Source organism: Callorhinus ursinus, unplaced genomic scaffold (genome assembly GCF_003265705.2).
Source record: "Callorhinus ursinus isolate GAN/ISIS: 27379988/994484 unplaced genomic scaffold, GSC_fseal_2.0 scaffold31, whole genome shotgun sequence".
NCBI lineage: Eukaryota > Metazoa > Chordata > Mammalia > Carnivora > Otariidae > Callorhinus > Callorhinus ursinus.
In genome coordinates, this window is record NW_027397093.1 from 8,046,089 (window position 1) to 8,071,988 (window position 25,900).

Sequence of the window (25,900 nt, forward strand, 5' to 3'; positions counted from 1 at the left end):
AGAAAGGAACTAATTGGAAATTAGCGTGAAAGTGACTGGCACATGATTCCAGTTGCAAACAAAATATATACATCTATGTGAGTGCACAGACTTACCTAAAATAGATAGGGCAGAAAGGCGATTTCGGGTTTCACTTAGCATATTAACTATGGAACTAAAATGCTTCGGAGATTTTTCGTCACAGTGGCCCTCCAACGAAGACCTTCAAGCATATTTTTTTCGGTGATTTAGTTTTGCAACAGCAGCAATTCCTTTTTCTGGAGATTTAAAATGGAAATTAGACGCAACTTTAATTCACTCAATATTCATAAATTCTCCTTCTCCAAAGCCTTTAAATCCATGAGCATTTGCAAACAGTGTTTAAACAGGCTCTTCGGGTAATGTCTTTCTAGATTTAGTTTTTCACTTCACGACATGTTTCCTCAGTCTTTTTACTTAAGTCTGGAAATATCAAAGAAACAGTTTATGATTATGGGGGTTATGATTATGGGGATCTAGGGAGGGGAACAAAAGCCTTCCTTTTTCAGAAACTTTTGTTTGGCTTTGGGGCATTCTCAAAATAAAAATGTTTTTGTTTGAAAAATTTCAAATAAATACAAAAGTAGAAAGAATCCTATGAAGAACTCCTATATTCTCATTCTCTGTTTTTAATAATTTTCAAGATTTTGCCACTCCTGTTTTCTCTCCCTTTTTCCTTTGATGGCCCCAGATGCCATGTCTTTTCTCCATGTGTATTTAGTTTACTTCTGTAAGACACACATAACCACAGTGCCATACCACACTACACAGAATGAACACTCACTCCTTGGTATTGTCCGGCACCCAGTCCATGTTCACATTTCCCCAAGCATCTCAACAATCTTTTCACAGCTAGTTTGTCCAAATCTAGATGTAAAGTCTGCACATGACATTTGGTTGATAACATGTCTTCAGTCTCTCTTGATCTAGAAGAACTGTCCCCCCTTTTTATTTCTTTTTCTTTTTCTTTTTATTTATTTATTTGACAGAGAGAGAGACAAGAGTGAGAGGGAACACAAGCAGGGGGAGTGGGAGAGGGAGAAGCAGGCCTCCCGCGGAGCAGACAGTCTGATGCGGGCTCGATCCCAGGACCCTGGGATCATGACCTGAGTGGAAGGCAGACACTTAACAACTGAGCCACCCAGGTGCCCCCCACCTTTTAATTTCACTGTTGCTGAAAAAGCCAAGTCATTTGTCCTGAAGAAATGTCCCGTGTTCTCTGTATGTATACGCATGGCCTTAAGAGTTTCTTTGTTCTTCCTTTTATTCCTATAAACTGGACAGTAGCTCTCAAGGCGTGGTCAGATTCATGTTCAGCTTCTGGCAAGAGTAACTCCTAGGTGGTGCTGGCTACTTCCTCTTACCTTATTTCAGAAGGCATGTGTTGTCTGGCTGCCCCACTCTTAGTTATGCTGAGGTTAGGGCATCAGATACTTGAGCCTAGTGCCTCCCTTGAAAGTTTTCTCATTGACCTTTTTTCTAAAGGTTTCCTCCATTTATGATTATTGCCAACAGTATTTCATGGGGGCTACAAAATGGAGATTTTCTAATCTATCATTCCTTTCACATTTCATACCCACCATATGTATAATGAAGAATTTTGTCTTACTAACTAGGGTTATTTACTTACCCAAAAATATAATTCCTTTTTTTTTTTTAAGATTTGTATTTATTTATTGAGAGAGAGAGAATGGTAGAGAGAGAGCATGAGAGGGAGGAAGGTCAGAGGGAGAAGCAGACTCCCTGCCGAGCAGGGAGCCTGATGCGGGACTCGATCCTGGGACTCCAGGATCATGACCTGAGCCAAAGGCAGTCGCTTAACCAACTGAGCCACCCAGGCACCCCAAAAATATAATTCCTAAAGGAAAGGCAGCATAAATGCCTGATTCTTCTTCCTTTTTTATCAGTTTGGGGAGGAGAAATTTGGTGTTCAATTTCTTCCAACTAGGTTGGTTTGGGTTTTTTGTGTGGTTTTGCTTTCCTTTTTTTTCAGTGTCATTATAAACTCATGGGTTTTTATTTAGTCAGTGTGTTTTTTAATCAGTTTCTGCCATGAATCTGTTTGATATCAAACTATGACATCATTGGCCAGGGGAGCCCTTTCTTGTGGCTCTTAGGTTGGTATTTGCCTTGTGTTAAACTCATTGTATTGTTTTGACCTAATAAAGCTACTTGAATAAGTCCACAAGTGACATGTTATCAGAACATACTAGAAATTTATTTTCTTAATCATCTAAAGTATCCAGTTCTCCAGGAAACCATTTATTAATGTTTTGAAACCATGAAGTTTTTGGATAAATGACTAAGTCCCTCTTCCGTTTTGTTTTGTGTGTGTTTGTGTGTGTGTGTGTGTATTCCACAGGCCAAGGTCAAGCCACACCGGACCTTCAGATTTAACGAGTGTGTCTGTACACCCTACAATGCGGATTTCGATGGCGATGAGATGAACCTTCATCTTCCTCAAACGGAGGAAGCTAAAGCAGAGGCCCTTGTTCTGATGGGGGTATGTAGGGTGGCAGCCCCCCCTATAAACAGCTTGAAAGGAGGGGAAGGTCAGCGGGTCCTGTTTGAAAGCACCTTATAGTATGTAAGGGAGTGTCTATGACAGGTGGGGAGTTGAGGGGAGTATCTTCTGGCCTATAACGTGCATCTCTAAGGGAAGGTACCTATTCAAGCACCAACTATGGAAAGATAAGACAGGTGTGTAGCCCTAGATTCTTTAGTTTACGTTTTACTATTAGGCTTTATCACATATCAGTTCCTCTATTCTTCCTTCTGTCTATCCATTATCTACCTTATATCCAGCAGCATTTAACAGTAAGTGGCAGACATTTAATATACTCCCTAAATGCCTCAGTCTGCATACAGTTAGACTTAAATGGTTTATTTTTTCTCTTATTTTTCTTTTTTTTTTTTAAGATTTATTTATTTATTTGAGAGAGAATGAGATAGAGAGAGAGAACATGAGAGAGGGGAGGGTCAGAGGGAGAAGCAGACTCCCTGCCGAGCAGGGAGCCCGATGCGGGACTCGATCCCGGGACTCCAGGATCATGACCTGAGCTGAAGGCAGTGGCTTAACCGACTGAGCCACCCAGGCGCCCTCTTATTTTTCATTTTTAAGGTGAAGTATACCATTCTGTTTATGCATTGGCAAGTACATAGAGCTGTGTATATCAAACTGTTGTCAAGACAGAAAGCATTACTATAACCCCCTGAAGTTTCCTCTTGTGCTTTTCCATTATAACTCACCTGCCGGAGGCAATACTGTCCTGATTTTTTCCCCGCTGTGTATCTGGTGTCTTTTCTAAAACCACATAAGTGGAATCATACATTTATACTTTCCGTGTACCTCTTCTTTCACTCATCATGCTTTTGAAAATCATCTGCAGGTGTACATTTGTTGCAGTTTGTTGTTTTTTATCGCTGAATAGTATTGTATGAATAAGCCATATGATGTTTAAAAAATAAAAAAGATAAGGCTATAGCAATATCTTGATTGTTGGGGGTCATGGGAAAAGCATAAGATGTTCTGCATAAGAGGATATTTTGGTAGCTGAAGATTCTTTAAGTACTAATACATTTTATTGAACATTCTGAAAAAATCTTCAAACAGTATATTACATGCTCGTTTGTTATCTAAAGGACACACTAAACAAAATCATTCCATAGAGGTTATGTTTTCCTTGTTCCCAGTACTCTGGTTTTCTGTATTAGCATGGGCTGATTTGTCTGTGGCTCTCAGTGCTCCTACCTACAAAACACTTCTCACCGTTTCTGATTCGGTGCTTTTTTTTAATCTGTTTTAATTTAGGGTGTTAGTATGATTCTAAAGTGAAGGCAGTTCTGCAGGCATATCTATTAAACTACAGGAGGATTTGGTGAGGACAGGAAGGAGGGGCTGCATTCTTGGCCTGCCTGGGTTCTTCATGCCTGAAGTTGACCTAGTTTTTCTGGTAAAGTGAAGTATTTAATGTGGTGCAGATTTTGTGTGCACACTTAACTACTAAGAAATTCATGTGGGTAAAATACCCTGTGGTCTTCAATTTTTTAAAACATCGATTCTTATTTATTCAAGTGTTCCAGCATAACGGAGTTACTTAAATAAGATTTTTACATATCACAACTTCTCTGTTTTCTTTATTTCCACCTCTTTTTATCTGTTTGTTCCTTATCCTTGAATTTAGATACTTGTTGTGGTCATGGTTTGTGATAGCCTCTGTTTTCCTTTTTACTACTAAATGTATTATAGGGGCGCCTGGGTGGCTCAGTTGGTTAAGTGTCGGACTCTTGGTTTTGGCTCGGGTCATCTCAAGATCGTGAGATCAAGCCCCTCATGGAGCCTGCTTAAGATTCTCTCTCTCTCCTTCTCCATCATCCCCTCCCCCCTTTAAAAAATTAATAAATATAAATTTAAAAATAAATGCCCCCATTTGTTAAGTCTTCATAATTATTGATTATAATGGCTTTACAGATTTTCACCAGGTTAACACACCAAGGTTCATCTACCTTCTGTTGAGAACTGAGGGTATTTTCCCTGTTTTGCTCTGAGGATGAACCCTTCAATGGCCGTCTTTCTGTATTTGGAATCTTTCTTCCTGTGAATTATTTCTTCAGACTCCTCAGCCTTTTAAAATGATTTGGTTGATGCTTATTGAGCACCTACTGTGTGCCAAGTACTCTTCTAGGAACACAGCACAGAATAAGAAAGTCAAAGTTCTTGTTCTCATCCCTATTCAAACAGAGAGAAGTGAAGAATAAACAACTATAGGGTGCCTGGGTGGCTCCATCGGTTAAGCGACTGCCTTCGGCTCAGATCATGATCCTGGAGTCCCGGGATGGAGTCCCGCATCGGGCTCCCTGCTCAGCAGGGAGTCTGCTTCTCCCTCTGACCCTCTTCCCTCTCGTGCTCTCTCTCATTCTCTCTCTCTCAAATAAATAAATAAAATCTTTAAAAAAAAAAAAAGAATAAACAAGTGTAAAATAGGTCAGGTGGTGGTAAGTGCAGAGAAAAAAAGAACAAAGCACAGCAAGGAGGAAAGAAAATGAGAGGGGTCCTATTTCATAGAGGATGGTCAAGGAGGGCCATTGAAATGGTAACACTTGAGCCTGCTTCTGAAAGAAGTGGGAGAACGAGCAACGTGACCATCCGCATAAGAGCAGGCCAAGCAGAGGAACAACAGGAGCAAAGACCCTGTGGTATGATCATACCTGGCATGACAAGAGGTAGCCTGTTTGCTCCTAAGCATCAGTATTTGTAGCAGTTATGATGAGTGCTGTGTTAGGTGTTGGTGGACAGCGAGAGAGATGATGCAGGGGGGTGGCCACGAATGAGTTCCATGCTCCCGCAGTCAGGTGGTGTAGTGATCATTCCTTCTGACCTTGCACTCTCCTTGCTAGTAAGCGCTCCAGAGGACATAAGCAGAGTTGCAAAATTACTTGTAATAAAACGTTAGAAACAATGTCCACCAATAAAAAATTGGTAAGATTAGATGATGTCACATTCATACCACAAAAATCCTGTGCAGCCCTCAAAAATGATGATACAGTATGTAGAGTTGTTGGCTAAAAGCTACTTGCGATTTATTTTTTATTTAAAAAATAAAAATGTAAAACCATGTATGACATGATCCTATTTTGTTTGGTAAAGAGATGCTTCTATGTTTGTAAAAACGTTTCTAGACAGAGGTTGGAAGGGTTTTATACTAAAATCTTACAAATAGCAGTTCTTTGGCAGTTCCGTGCAGAGATTTTTTTTGGATTTTTTATTTTTTCACCTTTTTTCGTGTTTATATTTTTAGATTTTTCTCTATAAAGAACATACTATTTTTTGTAATAAAAAGTAATGTTTAGATGTTGCCAGTGATATCAGCTGTGTAACTGGTTTCTAGTGATAATGGTCTGTCGCCCACCAGTTGGACTTTAGCAATGACTTTGGTACTGAAGTTCCATTTTGTTGTAACATATTTCATTGGTTAAAAATGACAGTAAAACACAGGCTCCCAGGATATTGGGTTGGAAGAACCCTTAGTTCCCATCAGGACAAATCCCCTCAATTTTATGTAAGAAAATTATCATCTACTGTATTGACTCAGCAGTTCTGACTCAGTGGAGTGGGTATGGCTCTAGCCTGAGTGTAGTCCCAAATTACCCAGGAGACTTGCAAAGTATGCAGATCCCAGCTTCATGTGCTCAGCCCCCAGACCACCTCCCTAACCCGCCTCAGAGAGATTCTCGAAAGCAGGCATGAACAACTGTCTTCCAGCCCTAGTTGGAGGATCACTGTTCCGTGCAGCGTTCACAAGAAGGCAGAAACAGGTCTCTCCCTGGAAGGGCCTTTTACTCCAGGTGAGGTTGCCCAGACAACCCACAAGTAACACAAGCATCTCCACATCAAGATTTGAGCAAATTTATCTGTCAGTTACATCTCAACAATAGCAAAAGTTGAGCAAATGCATTCTGATGCATAGAATCTTCTTTAAACTTATTAATTATGCCCTGAACAACTAGCACCCCTTTTTGCTCAGTTTAGGCACTCGTTAAATTTTAATTAAATCCTGTTAATTATTGTTAGAACCCAGTGTCTTGACCAAGAGAAGTTCAGCAGTTCTGCCATCATTGTAGAGAGGTATGAAATTGGTTGACCTCAAAGGTAGCAGTGCTATCATCATTCATAGAAGTGAATTTCCTTTGAAGAAGTGCGTTTATTAATAACCAGAAAGTCTTACACATATGGCGTTCTTGTAGGAATCCAAAACAACTTCACTCAGGATTGATTTTAGTGTTGGTAGGAACGTCTGAGGCCCGTTTCTTATCTCCCCTTGGCAGGTAAAGGAAAGAGGAGCTGGTGACAAAGCTGGGATCGGGACCCCTGTCTTCATTTCTCAGACTCTTTTCCGCTCGCCAGCTATTTGGTATTTATTTGCAGCAGTTCAGAGTCTTTATGGTGCCGTTCCGTGGCCTGTATCATGCAATCCAAAGAACGTATGGATGGAATGGCTAATGTATTGTTTGTTTTTCCTTCAGACGAAAGCAAATCTGGTAACACCAAGGAATGGAGAACCACTGATTGCTGCTATTCAGGATTTTCTGACAGGTTTGTGTGTGAAGTCACTTGAAGGGAGACTGGAACGCCAGGATTCTCTTTCCCAGTGAATCGTGTCACAACTTAGCTGTGTAATTCCCTGGGCTTAATTCTGTTGTTCGTTTACTAAGTGTTGACTGCGAACCGACTTGAGAGATTTTATGTTGGTTGGTTATGCCTGGAATCAGTAAGCATTTGTTGAGCTTCTAAGGTGCCCTAGACATTTTTCTAAGCACTGGAGATACAGCATTGAGTCAGACGACGTCCCTCTCCTTGTGGAGCTTCGATTCTGGTGGGAGGAGAGAGCCAGCAAATAGCTCTATGTTTTAATTTACTCTTTTGGTAATAGCCCACATTGATTTTAAAATCGAAACCTTGTGATTGTCTCACAATTTCATTCCATTTCTTTGTGTTGTGTTATTGCCAACATTCGTAGGTGCCTATCTCCTCACCCTTAAGGACACTTTCTTTGACCGCGCCAAGGCTTGCCAAATCATTGCTTCAATATTGGTTGGCAAGGATGAGAAAATTAAAGTTCACCTCCCACCCCCGACAATACTAAAGGTTTGTGTGGATGCCTGGGGTGCTGGTGGCTGGTTAGCCCGCGAGCACTGTGCAGTCGAAACCAGGCTCAGCCAACTGATGCGGTGGCTTCCTTCTGCAGCCTGTCACCCTATGGACAGGAAAGCAGATCTTCAGTGTCATCCTCAGACCGAGTGATGACAACCCAGTGAGGGCCAACCTCCGAACCAAGGGCAAGCAGTACTGCGGCAAAGGAGAAGATCTCTGTGTCAATGATTCCTGTGAGTGAAGGCAGCAGGGTGGAAGGGGGCGGAAAACAGGTGGCCAGTGACTGCCTTCCCGGAGCAAGCAAATCCGAGGTTGCTCTTAGGCCGGAAGTTTATTCGGGGAAATGTAGTTGGTGTTTCTCCTCTCAGATGTGACTCCCCATTTCTCTAAAAAGTAGAGATCATGTAGGTATGTGATCCAGTGATTAGAATGTTCTTCTCCAGAGCTCCAGATGTGTTTTAGGTGATGAGTTTCTGTAAATTCATGCAATTTCTTTTATTTTGCCCCTACCCTTTTTTTTTTTTTGCCATCAGCAAGGGTCTCATTTTTTAAGGTATATAATTTATTATTTTACTTCCAAAAATGTATTCGTTGTCTAAAAGCATAATTAATAGGACTGTTTTTTTTACTGCCTCCTGGTCAGTGAGTTTTTTTGTAACATGAAGATGAGGTGTAACCATGAGAGGATTTAAATGTTAAACCATCCGAGTCATCCAGACTAGTTCAACCCGAAGTATGGTCCACGGACCAATGCCATTCAGCCAGCGTTTGGTTTGTTGAGCGAGCTCTTTTGCTTCCCCTCAGACTGCTAACAAGCAGTTCCCCAGCGGACTACTGTGAATGGCACTGACTTTGAATGGGCTTTGTTAGCCAGGCCTTGTGACAAGAAATAGTTCTCCAGGACTCTGCACAGAAGAACTGAACTGCAGAGTCTCTGAGGGTCAAGACTTCTACTGTTTTGTCATGAAGAATAAATGTTTCGAAGGGCACCAATTTTTCTCAGGTTTATAACCATTACTTTGAAAATATATTGTCTGGTCTTCAAGGTGTTTTGGCTTCTTGTTTTAGATTGTGTTTTGTTTCTACCTAGATGTGAATTTCATTTTGTGGTATCGGCTCTTCCAGGTGCCATTAGTTTTCATTCTCTTGTGTGAATAGCAATGTGCTTTTTAGTTTATAGAGTACTTTGTTGCACATGATTTCATCAGATGCTCAAATTGTCCCTGTGACATAAAGATGACAATTGGTCAACACTGTCATTCTCAGTTCACAGTTGAAAATGAGGGTCAGGTAGTACATTTAAGAGTTAGGATTGTGAAGTAACTAACTGGGTTTTTCATGCTTTTCAAAAGTCCCTAGATTTCTCTTCTTTCCCCTCAGACTTTTTTTTTTTTTTTAAGATTTTATTTATTTGACACAGAGAGAGACCAAGCGAGTGAGGGAACACAAGCAGGGGGAAAGGGAGAGGGAGAAGACTCCCGGCCGAGCAAGGAGCCCGATGCGGGGCTCAATCCCAGGACCCTGGGATCACAACCTGAGCCAAAGGCAGACGCTTAACAACTGAGCCACCCAGGCGCCCCACTCCTCAGACGTTTTTAGAGAATTTTTATTTGCTCTGCTTTAATTTTCAATATGGGAAGGTATCTTCTCAACCACGTCATGTTCATTTTGGAACAAGGCTAACTCAGTAGTAATTGTTTAAGTGCACGGCCATCGTTATCCTTGCAGACGTTACTATCCAGAACAGTGAGCTGATGAGCGGCAGTATGGACAAGGGAACTCTGGGGTCCGGATCCAAGAACAACATTTTCTACATTTTGCTGCGAGACTGGGGGCAGAACGAAGCGGCCGATGCGATGTCGCGGCTTGCCAGGCTGGCTCCTGTCTACCTCTGTGAGTACCTCAGGATCCTCGTTTTATTGCGGTACTTGCTGAGGTTTAGGGGCTCTGTGCTGTTTCCTTCTTTTACCTCTAACTCCCCCCACCCCCACACAGCACACACAATGTACCTGTGCACAGGAAAGGAGACTTACTCCCGGCTGAATCATGTGTGCCTTCATCTCATGAAATTAGCTCAGTACTGACCAGTTTCGTTCAGATTTGAATTTGCTGTTGAGTTCTTGTCTCATGTGTGCAGTAGCCCCCTGTTGCCCCTCAGACAGGGTCCTTAGACCAAGGGCCCTTCCAGGTTCCTCCCAGGTGCCCGTGCTCCAACCTCAGCCCCCTGGGCCCCCGTGACTGGGCCCTGCCAGGCCCTCATCCTCCCCCACCCCCCGCCCCGCACTGTTCCATTCCCTTTGTTTGCTCGGACTTAGAGCAGGCCCTGGGCCAGATTGTTACATGCCCAGAAGCATTGTTATTCAGCTCCCATACTTGATCGATTCTCTGGCTGGGTATAGAACTCTGGATTGAATTCTGTCTTTCCTCGGAATTTTGAAGGTCCTGCTCTCCTCTAGCCCTCGGAGCTACTGTTAAAGTGGATTTCTATTCCTATTTTCAAATTGTTGTATCTGTCTTTTCATTCTGGAAGCATTGAGAATCTCATCCTGTTTTTGGTGTTCTGGAAATTCATAGTGGTACTCCCTTGGAATGGGTCTCTTCACTGTGCTCTGTGAGCTCTCTTCATCTGTCACCATATGTCCTTCAGTTGTGGAAATGTTCTCGTGTTTGGTTTGGTTTTTGGGTTTTTGTTGTTGGTATTGGTAATTTCTCACCTTAATTATCTCTGTTCTTTTTGGAATTCCCGTTCATTGTGTAAGTAGAGCTTCTAGATCAGCTGTCTGATTTCCTTATCTTCTTTTCCCTGTTGTCCATCTCCTTATTTCTGGATTTCTTTTATCTTTCTTTTTTTAAGACTTACTCATTTCAGATAGAGAGCTAGAGACAGCGCGTGCACATGAGTAGGGGGAGGGGCAAATGGTGAGGGAGAAGCCGACTCCCTGCTGTGCAGGGAGCCCAAGGTGGGGCTCGATCCCAGGACCCTGGGATCATGACCTCAGCTGAAGGCAGACGCTTAACCATCTGAGCCACCCAGGCGCCCCTCCTTTTATCTTTTAAAGTGATTTGTTTTATTGATTTTTTTTTTAATTTTAACTATCATTTATTTAGCTTCCAACCATATGTTCCATTGTTCTTATTTGTAGGTGTAGTTTTTTTGCTTTTCGGGAGTTTTTTTGGGTTTTTTGTTTTTTGTTTTTTAAGCCTTCCTGTTCTTGATCTCCAGATACATCATCTCTCTCAGACACAATATTTTTCATAGTTTTATTTGCTCCCTGAATTTTCTCCTTACTTTCATTTTTCTGTGCACTTGCTGTCTTCAGTCTTTCATGTTGAAGACTTTCCTCAAATATCTGGTGGTCCCTGGCTATCCATTCATACTTTTAGGAGTGAGACACCAAACACTGATAAGAAATGTAGCCTGTTGGTTGTTGGGCTTCTCTGTCCCTTGATTGAGCTGCAAGCCAACATTTTTGTTGAGAAACTGCCAAATATTCCTATCAGTAATGCTATTCTCTAGGGAGGCTTGGTTTCTCCAGGGACATGTCCTCCAGTCTCAGTCTCCCCCCACAGTGGTTGAGACCTGCTTGCCAGGATTCTGGGAGCTGGACAGGGAAAGGGGCCAAGGGATCACAGCCATGGAATATACTTTGCCTCATGCCCTGCTTTCCAGTCGTTCCCATCTTTTTGCACCTAGTATCCCCCAGTCCAGAGCTCTCTAATTCCATTAGTAAACTCCCATCTCCCACAGGAAAATACTGATATTCCACCAGGTTTCCTTATTTCCAACACATACATTATCTGCAGCATCTGCAGAAGCTGATGGTACAGTTTCTGAGCCTTTTCAGACTCGTGGGTCCTCATTTCCACAGCCACTCTTAGGCATCCCTTCCCCACGCTACGAAGCCAGGTGCCTCTTGTTCACCCATTTCTACATAGGTTAGGGCTAGGTAATTGGTGGGGCATAGTTCCCTCAATGGTAGGGTTTTTTTGTGCTTTAGAATGATTTCTGAAGAAGCAAGAGGGAGTGGGCAGAAAGATGTCTAAGATGGTATCTTAGAGCAGGAAATCAGATGGCTCACTTTCTATTGCTGGCTTTCTCCGGCAGCTTTTTAGTGTTTAATATCAGTTTGCTTTATATTATAATTAGTTGGAGACATTACTTGCCCCCCACTGGGTTGTAAGGTCTCTGACAGGATTCAGTGAGTCTTGGTCATTTCTATATAATTTACTAGGAACTGCCGTGATACATTTTTATTTAATTGGATCATGATATGTTTTCTGAAGGTGTAAACTTGTTTCCATGTAGTATGTTGACGAACATTCGTGGCCCTCTCTTTCTGCTCTACCTGCCAACTATTCTGCAGCAAACCGTGGATTCTCCATTGGGATTGGTGACGTCACACCTGGTCAAGGACTGCTGAAGGCCAAGTATGAGTTGCTGAATGCTGGCTATAAAAAATGTGATGAGTACATCGAAGCCCTGAACACAGGCAAGCTGCAGCAGCAGCCTGGCTGCACCGCTGAGGAGACTCTGGAGGTGCGTCTGGCTCTTCGGGTGGGTTAGCCACTTGGTCCGCATGGGCTTGTGCTGGAAGCCGGAAGAGAAGGTAGCAGAGGGGAGGGAGAAATCAACACCGTGGCTTTAGCCCCAGGTCAGCTCTGTGCTGCTTGGGTGTGTGCTTGTTCATTTAATGAGGGACCTTCAATCAGATCCATTACATCCCTAGCAGCTTTCATGTTCCTAGGTGGTACAGACATGGCTGTCTGCTCACTCGACCACATGGGGCTGCTCTTGTTCCAGCATTACACTTAGGCCCCTGCTGTAACTGGTACTGCAGTGCTTCTGCCCTTTCTATTTCTAGCATCTCTCCAGTAGAGACCGGCAACCACAGCTCTTTAAATGGATGGTCTTTGATGGGTCCCCTGGCTGGCTCAGTCGGTAGAGCATGTGACTCTTGATCTCAGGGTTGTAGGTTCGAGCCCCACATCGGGTGTAGAGATTACTTAAACATAAAATCTTTAAAAAATAAAATAAAAATCAACAGATGGTCTTCGAAAGAGACTCAGACACAGAAGAGAGAAAATTCAGAAAAGTCTGAGAGTCACATGCCTAGCTGCTGCCCCTGTCACCTTTGAAACTAGGTTAGCTGAGACCTTGACCAGCTAGTGTCAGAATCAGAAGGACCACCAGCCTCTGCGAGCCCTACATTCTCTCTCAGGCAGCCTGCATCAGCAGTCTGACTGCACCAGGATTTTGCCTGGCTCTCTCCGGTCTCCGCTGCAGCCCCGGCTCAGGGCTTTAACTCACCTAAGTGTGGAAGAACGGAGAAGCAGTAAGAAATTTTCCGACGAAAGGAATTTTTCATGAACTAGGAAGAAAGCAGAGTTGTATAGGCACTATTGACCATTAGCTCATTCTTAATCTCACTGAGTCTTAAGAGAGAGAGAAACAGAGGTTTCTCATTGACTTACCTGGAAAGTTACCTGGGGCTTCTGCAGTACTTGGTTTCCGTGGAACCTGACTCCTCACTGATTCAGCACCCTAAATTGTGAGTTGAGAAAGGATAGCCTGTGGAAGAGCTCAAAGACTAGAATATTCTTGTGGAGTCACTTTATCACACGCTCTTAACTGGTGGAAATTCACATGTGTACTTGGAAAGTAAAATAACAAGAGGTAAATTTTATAATAGTACAAGCAATTCTCCTTTACTGTATACCACATGTTAGCTTATACTTCTTACGTTTATTTAAGCGGGTATGTATGTGTACAGTAACATACACACAGACGTAGTATGCTATAGGGCCCTCGCTATACACAAAGCCATTCGCATTCTACCTTATGGGCCATTTAAGGGATTTAAAAAATAAATAAGGATTTTTCAGGGTTTTATTACTAATCAGTTGTACCTTAAGCACTGATTTTAGAACCTCGTGGAAGACGTGGGTCTTCATAGATAAGGCTTGAAAACCTTAAGTGGAAATCTAACATCTGGCTTAAACTTTTTCAAATTTCAGTGTCAGATTGAACACTGGTAGTTGACAGAGCCCCCATGCGCCTCTCTTCCTCCCTGCCAGGCTCTGATCCTGAAGGAGCTGTCTGTGATCCGAGACCACGCAGGCAGTGCCTGTCTCCGGGAGCTGGATAAGAGCAACAGCCCACTCACCATGGCTCTGTGCGGCTCCAAGGGTGAGTGCACCTCCGGCTGCCGCTGTCCCCATCCTCCGCATGGGCTGGCAGGGGTCGTGCCAGGAAATGTACACATCATAACTTCAGACCTTTCATTTATAAGGGGATAGCTTTTTAAATCATATGTAGAGAAAGAGACTTAATTATTTGCATGGTGGTAATTTAACTCCCCTGGAGGAACTTGTATAATCCGTGTGGATTTCAGAGCACAGGGATGCTTCAAGCAAACTTGACCTTATTTTTTAAAAAAAAAATTTCTGAACTAGTATATCTGAGCTAATATATTTAATGACGTGGCAGAACACTTTAATTTTATAGTTATTTAGGACCTGAAAGCGTTAGGTTGCATGGTACTGCACTCAGATTCAAAACCTCCCTGCTTCTGTTTCTGTAAATTTTTTTAGCAGAATAAAGTCCAACTTTGCTGCCTTTCCCCCCAGGATTCTCCTTCCTGCACCTGGTACACATGCATGCCCCCAACTTTCCCATTCCTGTGTCCTTCCTTCCCATTCTTCCGCTTACCTTGGAATTCCTTGTCCCCTTTCATGTCCAAATCGTAGTGTTCTGCCACTGTTCAGCCTGGTCGCAGACTCACCTGCAAGTCTTTCTTCCAGCCCCAAAGTGCTGACTCCCTGCTGAGCTCTGCCTGCCATCCTTCTGCCTTTGTTCTGTTACTGAGGGCTCTATCCTATACTGTTCTCATTCTGGCTCTTACTGGCCCTAGACCGGGAGCCTGCTACGTCACAGTCCTGTTTTATCCCACACATCTGCTCGTACTTCAGTTAATGTTATTTTGGTAAACGAATGTTATATTCCTAACCTGTTTCCCCAGGTTCTTTCATTAACATATCACAGATGATTGCCTGTGTGGGACAGCAGGCCATCAGTGGCTCTCGAGTGCCAGATGGCTTTGAAAACAGGTCCTTGCCTCACTTTGAAAAACACTCAAAGGTAAGTGTAGCAGCTCAGGCAGAGCTTTGAAGGGCGACCAACGGCACAGAAGAGGAACCGGAGCGTGTGCTGCCAACTAAGGCGTTCCTGGAGGAGGTGTTGTGAGGCCGGGGCTGCTCAGGGTCTTTCCTCATCCCCGACTGAGTCATGTAGGACCCTGTTAGACTCGCAGCTATAAAACTGGATCGATACCCGTTTCTTTGTTTTCTCTCCAAGGAGGAGGATTTCAGGGTCCTATCCAGCTTACGTTCAGTAATCAGAATGTAAGGTTACCTCATGCGTGATCCATTTGTATGCTTATTTTGGGGGCACTGACATCAAAGTATGGTGATTTTAAAATAGTGATGATAGGAGCCACGATAAAACAGCCAGGAAATTCCAGACTCCTCTCGAGTTCTCAAACTTAGTTTTTTGGTTTTTTGATTTGTTTGCTTGTTTGTTTTTGAGAGAGAGAGAGCGAGAGCCTGTGCTCATGCATGTGAGCAGGGGGAGAGGGGCAGAAGGAGAAAGAATCATAAGCAGGCTCCACACCCAGCACAGAGCCTGATGCGGGGCCCGATCTCACAACCCTGAGACCATAACCTGAACCAAAATCGTGACCTGAGCCAGAATCAAGAGGCAGACACTTAACCAACTGAGCTACCCAGGCACCCCTCAAACTCAGTTTTTAAATGACCTCTGGGTTTCATTGGCCTTGTGGTTTGAGGGCTAATATAAGCAGAGATAGACAAAGATGGACAAATCTGTGCTGGGCTTTTTCTGGAACTCAGGGGCAGACAACTATTAAATCTAGTTGAGGAACTTAGAGTAGATTTGGTTACTCAGATTGTGGATTTGGAGTCAGCTCTGATTCCCATTAAAGCACAGATGCCCTAGCTGCTACTGTCCCATGGGACTGCAGAGTTTTTGTCCAGCCCCACTTGGGGAGACAGGACTGCTGTACTGAGAGTGTATGGGTACTCTCTGTATCCAGATAGCCCCAGGAACATTTTAGGGTCTCTGCCCAAGATCAGAATTCACTAGAAGTCAGACAGCCAAGTGGTCATGGGAATGGTGCCTGCTGTGTGGGTCAGGTTCACAGTTCTAAGGGAACCTGATGAGTTTGGGGGAGAGGCTGGGAGCATCCAGAATTCTTGGTCCACTTGCCTGCGGCTGGCCCTAGCACCAGCCCTGACTGGGACCTCACCCTCACTTTTCTCTGGGAAGGATAGTTTATGCCAAGTTATTCCTCCTTTAGGAAAGGGCTTGTATGGGACGCCTGGGTGGCTCAGTCGGTTGGATGTCTGCCTTCGGCTCAGGTCATGATCCCAGGGTCCTGGGATCGAGTCCCGCATCGGGCTCCCTACTCAATGGGGAGCCTGCTTCTCCCTCTGCTTGCAGCTCCCCTTGCTTGTGCTCCCTCTGTCAAATAAATAAATTTTAAAAATCTTTTTAAAAAAAAAGGAAAGGGCTTGTAAAGGCTGCCCCTTCATGAGCGTGCACTGACCAGGTATTTATAGTCTAAAGGTGGGGCATTTTGTGATTTGAATGGGTTTTGAAGTTGTGGACCTTGAAGGTTTTTTTGTTTCATTCTTTTTTTCCCCCACCTCTCTTCAGCTCCCAGCTGCCAAAGGCTTTGTGGCTAATAGCTTTTATTCCGGTTTGACACCGACCGAGTTTTTCTTCCACACAATGGCTGGCCGGGAAGGTCTCGTCGACACAGCCGTAAAGACCGCTGAAACAGGGTACATGCAGGTAATTCAAAGAAATATAGGCCATTTGCGGCTGGGCAGGACAAGATTCTGAGGATTTTGACTGCTGAGTGTTTACATATTTTGTACATGAGCTGTAATGTATCGGGTCTTAGTATTTAAAAGGAAAAATTGAGAAATGCAGGTGCCGTAGAAACAAACAGACTAAAAGGATAATGTGTTCACTTCATCCCGTGTGCCTCAAGGGACTCAGATCAGGCCAGAACCACACACACCAAAGCTCTGCTGAGAACATGGACTGGAAGTGCATCCAGGGACACATCATTGACCTCACTGGGCCTCTGTGTCCTAATACATGAAGATGGAGATGATAGTACCTCCTGATCGCTGAGAGGGCTCTCCTTCTCATGTGGCAACTATTTGTGTAACCTGTTATTAGGATAATTTTAACTGACGCCAAGAACTTACTCCAGTGCCGGCAGAGGCCTTGGCCACTTGGAGGGATGGCTCTTTATCCATTGTTTGCACAGTTCCAGGATAATGGGCTCGGGGCCAAAAGGAAACTAGACTAGAGGGTTTCCCAATGCCTATGCTTCTCCAACCGCTGTAAAAATACCCCGAATGGCAGAGGAGCGAGAACACATCCCGACTTTGTTCTTCCATAAGACCACAAGCAAAGGATTTCTTTTCATTCTCTATCATTTTCTACCCTGTCCTCTATGATCTGTGTTTATTTTTACATTTTTTTCAATGTTTTTGTCTCCTTATAACACCAGATAAAGTTAAATCTCCCAGTTGCTGGGCCCTGCCCTCACTGTGGCTTTGTTTCCCCTCTCCCCCCGCTGTGGACCCCAGTCTGAGAAGCACAGCCCTCTGCAGGCTGGGACAGCAGGACTGATAAAGCAGGCATGTGGCTGAGGGAGCCGGAGCAAACAGGGCTGCTGCGGGTGGGAGCGGACTCGGGTCAGCAGTCAGCTCTGTCCATAAGCTCACCTGTACGTGTGTATCCTCATCGATACTTCCCTTTTCGTTATCTTTGGATGGGAAATTGCCCTTCAGTTTTGGAGTGTGTTGCTTTTGTCAGAAACCCAACAGACTGTGAAATGCTTTTCACCACTCTTGCCAGAATGTCTTTTGACTTTATTTTTTTGACTTTACCTTTTTGAAGTAGAGTATGACTTTCCCAGAGCAGTGTGTTAACCTAGAACAAATTTGTTCTGGCATGAGGGATTTTTGTTTTAAAGTTGCCTGGAGGAAGATTTCGCTCTCTCTGATTCACTGAGCCACCGTCACATTGCTGGCTGGAGTGTTCTGCTGGTGGAAGGTTCTCCCTAAGCAGATCTGAGGAATGGCTGCTGCCCGCTGGTTCAGACACAATGCTGTCCCTGTTCTTCCCCCTGTGTCCCAGAAGAGGGCCTGCACCTGATCCTCTGTAATTCATATTGAAGCCCACAGGGGTCCTGGATTAAGTTGTGTTTAGAAATGCAAAGCTGTTGCATTAATTTGTACCTTAGGGAGAAAGAGAGGGAAGGCAAAACAGCCTAGGAAAACAGCTAGTGTTTGCAGAGTCCTTTGGGGGTGATGGGGCTTAAATTGCATGTACTCAAAAATACACTAGAGTGCGTGAGGTTGGAGCATATTCTAAATCCCCCTGCACAGGCTCTCGGGCCACTTTTGAGCTTGTTGTTCTGAGCGTCAGGGGACTCTTTTTAAAAGAGATGTCTAATACAATGTTTTAACTGATGAAAGTACTAGTAACCTTGAAACTTAGTGTTGCAGATCCCATCCTCTGCACATGTGACTAGTCTTCTCAAAGCAACTGAGCCTTTGTTTCCTCTCCTTCTCTTCCTTTAGAGGAGGCTCGTCAAGTCCCTTGAAGATCTGTGCTCACAGTATGACCTGACAGTCCGAAGCTCTACGGGTGATATTATCCAGTTCATTTACGGGGGAGATGGCTTGGATCCTGCAGCTATGGAGGGAAAAGATGAACCGTTAGAGTTCAAAAGAGTTCTGGACAACATCAAAGTAAGATTTAGCATTATATCTGGGGTTAGAGTGTTTCTGAGAATGTGTGTTTGGAATGGAGGTGTCCTCTGGAGTTTCACACACAGTTGATGCCTCAGTTATTTCTACCCAGCTACTGGGTTAGTATGTTTCTTCTTGTGTACTCTGCATAATTTTCCCAAATAGTAAGGGAAAGTATTTTTTCGGTTTCAGAGTCTAGCACTGGTAGTGATTGCACAGAAGAGGACTTTGGGTTTCTCTCTGTCTGGTGAAGCGTATTACAGGCCAGTGTTAAAAGTCGTGGGTGTTGAGAAGCAAGCCTTAAACTTTTACTAAAGCACATACTTTAACCGGGGGTGTAATTTAGAACAACTTTTTCAGAAGGTAGTTTGACAATACTGATTTGAATTTAAATGTGGGTGTCTTTTGACCCGGTGGTTCCACTTATAGAAATTTGCCTTACAGAAATGATCTAAATGTGCCAAGAGTGGTTTTCCAACATCGTTTATAATAAAGGCAAATCATCAGTAAAGTATAAATCAAATACATAGTGATTTGCTCATATATTAGGGTAATATGCAGCCATTAAAACTTTGGGGAAATCCCATGAGCTTGGGGATGGGATTTTCACTCCTGAAATGTTTGGGTTTTTTTAAAACAACAATATATATTTTTAACACGAATCTGGGGTGGGGTGAAGGTTGTAATGGAATAATACCCACTCTTCCACAAGTTTTCGTGTGGGGTGGAGTGGGGTTATCCCGTTGTCACCTTCATACTAAAGGTAGACTGTAAAATACGTTTTGAAAGAAAAAAAAAAATCACAGGTTGGTAAAAGCTCGAACTGAGAAAAGTCATTTTGTCTCTTATAAATTCTTTCACTTAATGCTGCCCCCCACCCTTGGTCACCCCCATACACATCACACTATCTCCTTTTGATACTCGAGGCAGTCTTCCCGTGTCAGAGCGAGCCTGCGCTAAGTAAAAATGAACTGGTCCTGACCACTGAGTCGATCATGAAGAAGACTGAGTTCCTCTGCTGCCAGGACAGCTTCCTGCAGGTGAGTTCTGCTGCTGGGGGTGCGCACCCAGCTTGGCCATCACCAAGAGATGGTTGCTGCGTTCCAGCAGGTGGATTTTATAAGCAAGGGTGGGGAGGGCATTAAGAGTGTTTCTTTGTTGGGCGCCTGGGTGGCTCAGTTGGTTAAGCAACTGCCTTCAGCTCGGGTCATGATCCTGGAGTCCCACATCGGGCTCCCTGCTCGGCAGGGAGTCTGCTTCTCCCTCTGACCTTTCTCTCTCTCTCAATCTCTCTCTCAAATAAATAAATAAAATTTAAAAAAAAAAAAAGAGTGTTTCTTTGTTAAAAATTTCAGGACTGGCTCAGGCAAAATTTCACCAGCCAACATGAAGAATTTATATCATGTCCTTCTTAGTGTATGTCTCTCACTCGAGTGTCTCCCTCCTAGAAAAATACCTCCTTTAGAGAACTAATTTTTTTTTTTTTAAGATTTTATGTATTTATTTGACTGAGAGAGACGCGGAGAGAGAGGGAACACAAGCAGGTGGAGTGGGGAAGGGAGAAGCAGGCTTCCTGCCGAGCAGGGAGCCCGATGCGGGGCTGAATCCCAGGACCCTGGGGTCATGACCTGAGCCACCCAGGTGCCCAAGAACTGATTTTTTTTTTTTAACCATGTCCCTACCAACCCCTTTACCCACTTCCCCATCTTAAGGGACCAGCTCTTCCCACAGTCATTGTGAATCGTAGTGATTTTTTTCCTAGTGGTGGTGTTTTATTTTTATTTTTTAAAGATTTTATTTGTAAGTAATCTCTATACCAAGGCAGGGCTCGAACCCATAACCCGGAGATGAAGAGTCACCTGCTCTACCGACTGAGCCAGCCAGGTGCCCGTAGTGGTGGTGTTTTAAATTGCTCTTCCTGTTGCGATAGTGTGGATCCTAAGTTCATTGAGTCAGCCAGCCTTCTTCTTCCAGGGCGCTGTTACCTTGATATCCTCTTAAGGTTTTTTAGTTTGTTGGTTTTTTGTTTTTTGTTTTTTAATTTCACTGACCTGCTCAAGCATCTCCTTCCTGTTTATAATCATAGTTATGATCAAAAGCAGAGGGATACAGAAACCAGTAAATGATGGTAGCCTCTGTGTACCAATCAGTGACTCAAATTCAGCACAGAATTGTCAGGAATCTTTCCCTTTCAGTATATCAGAAATGACAGCAGTAAAGCGAAACATAAGTGAGAATGTTTTAGTTAAGGAAGCTCTTGACTCTTTTTATATGTTGAGGTGTGAAAGGGGAAAAAGAGACTCTTCCAGATTTTAATAAGTTTAAAATCCAGAGTATGGCAGGGCTGAATGCCTTTGTTTTGTTTTGTTTTTATAAATTTTCTTATCCTTTTTTTTTAACATATTAGAATTGTGATTTGGTTTTTATACATGATTGTATTCACTTATTTACTTTTTTGTTTATCCTCAAAGACCTTAACTGAGACAGGCTATGAGAAATATAACGAGGTACCACACTGAGCATGCTGGGAATGCTGAGCATAAGGGGTGAAGTCTGCAGCAGTCCGGCTGTTGACGACAGGCTTCCGCCCCATTTCTGGCACACGTGGCTTCCCTGTCCATCACTCTGGCTCCTTTCTTGCCTTTGACAGGGTTTAACGGGTGCCCCCCCTGGCCCACAGTGTGTGCTTCCTCAGGGAGTACTTCTAGCCCTCAATACGTGTCACACACCCCAGAGATGACTAAATGTGTCCATGCCCTCCAGGGGCTCACAATCTAATGAACTCAAGTCCAAAATCCACTGGCCAGAACAGCTGTGTCTGAGCCCCTCATGTGTTCTCCAGCCCCAGCCTGTGCCAGAGCTGAGGCCCTCCGGGAGCCACTGCCTGTGCTCGCAGATGTTCTGTGGAGTGAGTGTGAGAACGTAACTGCTGGTTAGCCATGTGATTAATTGCCTGCCAGTTGCCGTGTTGTGAGTTCCTCTTAGTATGCATGGGTTGGTTCACCTGAACTCTTAGTAGCTTATTTGAGTTTTCATTTCTACAAAGTGAGCTTTTTTTTTTTTTGACCTAACTTTTAGAAAATCCACCCTAACTTTTGTGTAAGGAAAACCGTTCCTTTCAGCAAAGCCACTGGAAGCATGTCCATTTGGGTGGTAGCTGAAAGACGTCATTTCCAGTGCCCTAGGCTGGGAGGTGGTTTTCAGTGCATGTTCTTTTCCTCGCACGGGCCGAGTTCCTCAGATGAAAATCCCCTGGGTCTGCTCAGCCTTGGGCTCTCGCTGCAGTTCTGCTGTGCCGGCAGTGGGGCAGCCTTGAACACCTGGGATCAACAGCTCGCCCTGAAGAACACAACCACAGCTAGATGAGTAGGGACTCAGCAGTGCGAAAGAGGTTCTCTGCACTGAGTGTCGCAGAGAGGGCAGGAGGTGGCAGCAGCTGTGAGTGCCTCTGCTGAGCAGAGCCGCGCCAGGAGAGACCGTCCCACTGCCCCCCGCAGTCTAGGTCCCACCTCTGGCTTGCAGTCACTGACTGCCTAAAAGTGTGGTCTCCCTCTCACAGTCAGTAAGTAAACCGGGAGAGCTTCTCTTTAAGAAGAATTTCTTGAAAACATTTCAGATCTTGTAAATTAATAAAAGTCCTTTCTGTAGAATGATGACGGAAGGGCACAGTACCCCTCTTGTATTCCACACTTTCTCGAGAAGGAAGAGAGTTGGCCCACAAGAGCAGTCATCACAAGAAAGCTACGTTCATAAACAGGGGTTAGAGTATGATGGACCTCAGGCAGCCCCTTGGTTAGCTGGGCTCCGAGGAGACAGAAATCACCAGTGGGCAAGGATGACATTGCAGAACCTCTTGCCCCAAGAGCAGTCTTCAGAGAAAGCATCTGACTTCAAGGAGAGGCCTGTCGCCTTGGCCAAGCCCGTGACCTCCCTGAGCCCCTCAGGGCCCTCCGCTCTAGAGCGATGCCAGGCAGCAGCTGACTGGGGACAGCCCATGAGCCTTGGACCATTTGGATATAATAAGCTAAGGCCATTTAAAATAAGAACATTAAGTATTAGCGGGTTTTGCTTTCAGAAAATACAGTAACTAGAAATTGCTAGGTGGTCTGTGGGAGGCTAAAGAGACTTATTGTTGCAAGGTTAAAGTAGAACTGGGCTCTAGGAAGTTTTAAGCTCTCTGTGGGTGCCGATAGGGTTTTATTTTTGTAAGAGTAGGCTGCTGGTTCCATCGCTTTAAAATATTTGTTTCACAAATAATGCAATATATGTTAAAAAAAAGAAGATAGCAGGAGGGGAAGAATGAAGGGGAGTAAGTCGGAGGGGGAGACGAACCATGAGAGACGATGGACTCTGAAAAACAAACTGAGGGTTCTAGAGGGGAGGGGGGTGGGGGGGATGGGTTAGCCTGGTGATGGGTATTAGGGAGGGCACGTTCTGCGTGGAGCACTGGGTGTTATGCACAAACAATGAATCATGGAGCACTACATCCAAAACTAATGATGTAATGTATGGTGATTAACATAACAATTAAAAAAATTTAAGATGAAAATAAATATTTGTTTCAGACAAAACAGACATTTTCAGCTATGTGATACAGACGCAGTAGACTTTGGGTAGGGGGCATGTAGGCCTTCTCCTTGGAGGTCCCTCGGCCTGCCTTGAAATGGAGAAACAGGACTTCCCCCTGCCCTTGGGCTGTCCACGTGTGTGGATCTACCCTCAGCCAGCCACACAGAGCAGCTGGGTGCCTGCACGGACATTCAGGAGTGACAGTTAAGCTCACTGCCACTGTTATTTGTCCAAAGTCAGTGAGGGAAATTCTATTTCCAGGAGCGCTGCTGAGGCGAAGTGTAGTCTAGCCACTCTTTCCACATTCTCACAAACACCCCTGGATCACACTAGAGTGGCTGATCACCAGCCCCCAGGCCTGTGTCACAGCAGCCTCTGAAGGATTTTGTCACTGCATGGCATGTGCCATCCACTCACCTGGGAAGTGCTCTTAGAGTCGGTCCCACAGCGCTTGACATCTGAGCCCCCGGGAGCAAGGCTTTGATGGACATAGCTCACTAAAGCCCGTCACCCCCTCCGTAAGTCCTCCTTGAGTGCTAGCCAATCCTCGTTCTAGATCCTGGCTCCAGGGGTGACCACTGGGCTGGTTTATGTCAGAGATACACCACAAATTGTGAAACAGGTTTTCCACTTTGAGTGATTACCAGAAAATGTAAGTCTGTGGCCTTTAGCCCTGCCCTGTGCTTCGTCCACATGATGTCCTTGTCACCTTCCTTGCTCCATGTAGTCCCCATGCGGGGCTTAAAGTGCTACTTTGCAATACAGAGGGGACTGCAGACACTGATGTTTCATTCCCAGCCTGGTTTCCAGGAATCCTTACAAAGTCCTAATTGTTGGGAAGGGCAAGTGAGACGGGGGGTGGGGGTGAGGCAGAGGTGAGGGTCAGAGAGAGAAAGAGAAGCCGGGATTTGGGCGTGTCTTCTTTGAAATGAAGGCAAGCCGAAACCGTGTGGTTGAAATGTATACAGCGTCTTCAAAGCTGTGCTTTAGCTGGTACTTCTGTTGATCATAACTTCAGGAGAAAGCCTCAAACCTAAGCCCGTTTAGAGACTCCAAGTTTATAAATGGTACCGTCCTAGTTGTTTGGAGCTGGCTGGATGCAGGCGACATGTATGCCCAGAGAGCAGAGGAGATGGCGGCCGCGCCGGGCTCTCCTGCTGCGGCCCCTGCTGGCTGTGTGGGGGGCCCGCGTGGGGCGGGGTGGAGAGGGCGTCACTAGCCCTCACAAAACTGGTGGGCGCATCGCACTACCGAAGTTTGTAAAACACACTGCCATCCAGATCCCCAAGAAATACACAACTGATGTTTGCTGTGTATTCTTTCAGGAAATAAAAAATTTCGTCAAGGGCGTCTCTGAGAAGATCAAGAAGACCAGAGATAAATACGGCATCAACGACAATGGCACGACAGAGGTAGCGCTCAGCCTCACCGACGGGCTCGGGTGCCGCCGACGGGCTCGGGTGCCGCAGCCTGACCCGCACACTCGGTTTCTGTCCCTACAGCCCCGTGTGTTGTACCAGTTGGACCGGATCACCCCCACCCAAATCGAAAAGTTCCTGGAGACCTGTAGGGACAAGTACATGAGGTACGGATACTAATTTGCCTGGACTGCCAGGCAGGCGTGTGGGGCTCCTGTCCCTTCCATTTCCCCACTGGAGCGAGGTCCTGCACCAGCTCTGCTTATCCACTGCCAGTGTTCGAGCAGGTTCTGTCACCTCTTCTCTTAGGGTCTCTGGTGGGGAGGCAGCCTGGGTGTTCCAAGATGGGGAAATAATTGCGAAGACGTTTCTGAGTGTCTTCCCCCCCCCGTGGAGTAGCTTGTCGGGTGCCGGCTGCACTGTCCGCCGTCAGCTCCGTTTGTTAGCAGAGCTCTTGGCGCTTCTCCAGGCAGGTGATGTTTGGGCCCAGTCACTGCCCACGGACCACAAGTAGCCACACAGTGTTCACTTCCATCATCGGGCCCCTGTGACTGCTGCACCCCCTCCGCAGCCCCCTGTCTGCACCTCTGGCTGATCCGTGCCAGGTTCTCCCTGTCACAAGCACAGCCTGGCTCATAGCATATTCCCTCCTGACCCTGGCGACACCTGCATTTTTTTCTGTTGAAAGGAGATAACCAGAAGCCTCTTCCCAACAGTTTTCTGGACTATTCTTTCATACCCTTACCTTCTAGGGCGCAGATGGAGCCAGGTTCTGCGGTGGGCGCACTGTGTGCCCAGAGCATTGGGGAGCCAGGCACCCAGATGACCCTGAAGACTTTCCACTTTGCGGGCGTGGCGTCCATGAACATCACCCTGGGTGTGCCCCGGATCAAAGAGATCATCAATGCTTCCAAGGCCATCAGGTGCCTGCCCCCGTCTCCCATCCGTTCTCGTGCTGCCTGTCGTGCGATTCTCTTACCACGTGTGGTACTCTGGGCAGTATTGTCAACTGTGGCAGCATGCTTGTCTTCATCAGATCCAGGTTTTTAAAAAACCCACTTGAGAAAAAATAAGTGGAAACTGGGTACAGTCACAAGTGGGGCAGTGGTTCTCTGTGGCCACAAGTCACGTTAAAGAGAGAAACATAAAAAATGACTGGAAAGACTGTATCAATATGTCTGTGTAGATTTAAACTTCAGATGTTGTTATTCCCAACTGAAGCCTGACTGGTGAGTCTGTCACTTGAGCTGTGGCCACAGTCTATGACTCCCTAGTGGTTTCGTGGTAGGGTTTGTAGGTCATCTGAGACCGGAAAAAGGTAGAAATGCATTACAGTGCATTCTGTGACCTCATCATGATTCACCTGTGATCTGAATCCCCCAAAGTGATG

At 45.0% G+C, this 25,900-nt stretch overlaps 1 protein-coding gene across 3 annotated transcripts in view; it reads left to right on the plus strand.

Annotated features, from left to right (window-relative positions):
* POLR3A (RNA polymerase III subunit A) overlaps positions 1-25,900 on the plus strand; it is a 46,466-nt gene that overhangs the window by 13,619 nt on the left and 6,947 nt on the right. For 2 of the 3 annotated variants that reach the window (XM_025850613.2, XM_073878750.1), the window contains exons 11-24: positions 2,381-2,521; positions 7,042-7,111; positions 7,536-7,663; positions 7,764-7,902; positions 9,398-9,562; positions 12,034-12,206; positions 13,745-13,856; positions 14,689-14,807; positions 16,404-16,541; positions 18,353-18,523; positions 19,450-19,563; positions 24,418-24,504; positions 24,595-24,677; positions 25,263-25,433. In XM_025850613.2, coding sequence (XP_025706398.1) covers positions 2,381-2,521; positions 7,042-7,111; positions 7,536-7,663; positions 7,764-7,902; positions 9,398-9,562; positions 12,034-12,206; positions 13,745-13,856; positions 14,689-14,807; positions 16,404-16,541; positions 18,353-18,523; positions 19,450-19,563; positions 24,418-24,504; positions 24,595-24,677; positions 25,263-25,433 — 1,811 coding nt within the window. Of the gene's footprint in view, positions 1-2,380; positions 2,522-7,041; positions 7,112-7,535; positions 7,664-7,763; positions 7,903-9,397; positions 9,563-12,033; positions 12,207-13,744; positions 13,857-14,688; positions 14,808-16,403; positions 16,542-18,352; positions 18,524-19,449; positions 19,564-24,417; positions 24,678-25,262; positions 25,434-25,900 lie in introns of all 3 variants that reach the window. The other variant, XM_073878749.1, reaches the window with a different exon arrangement.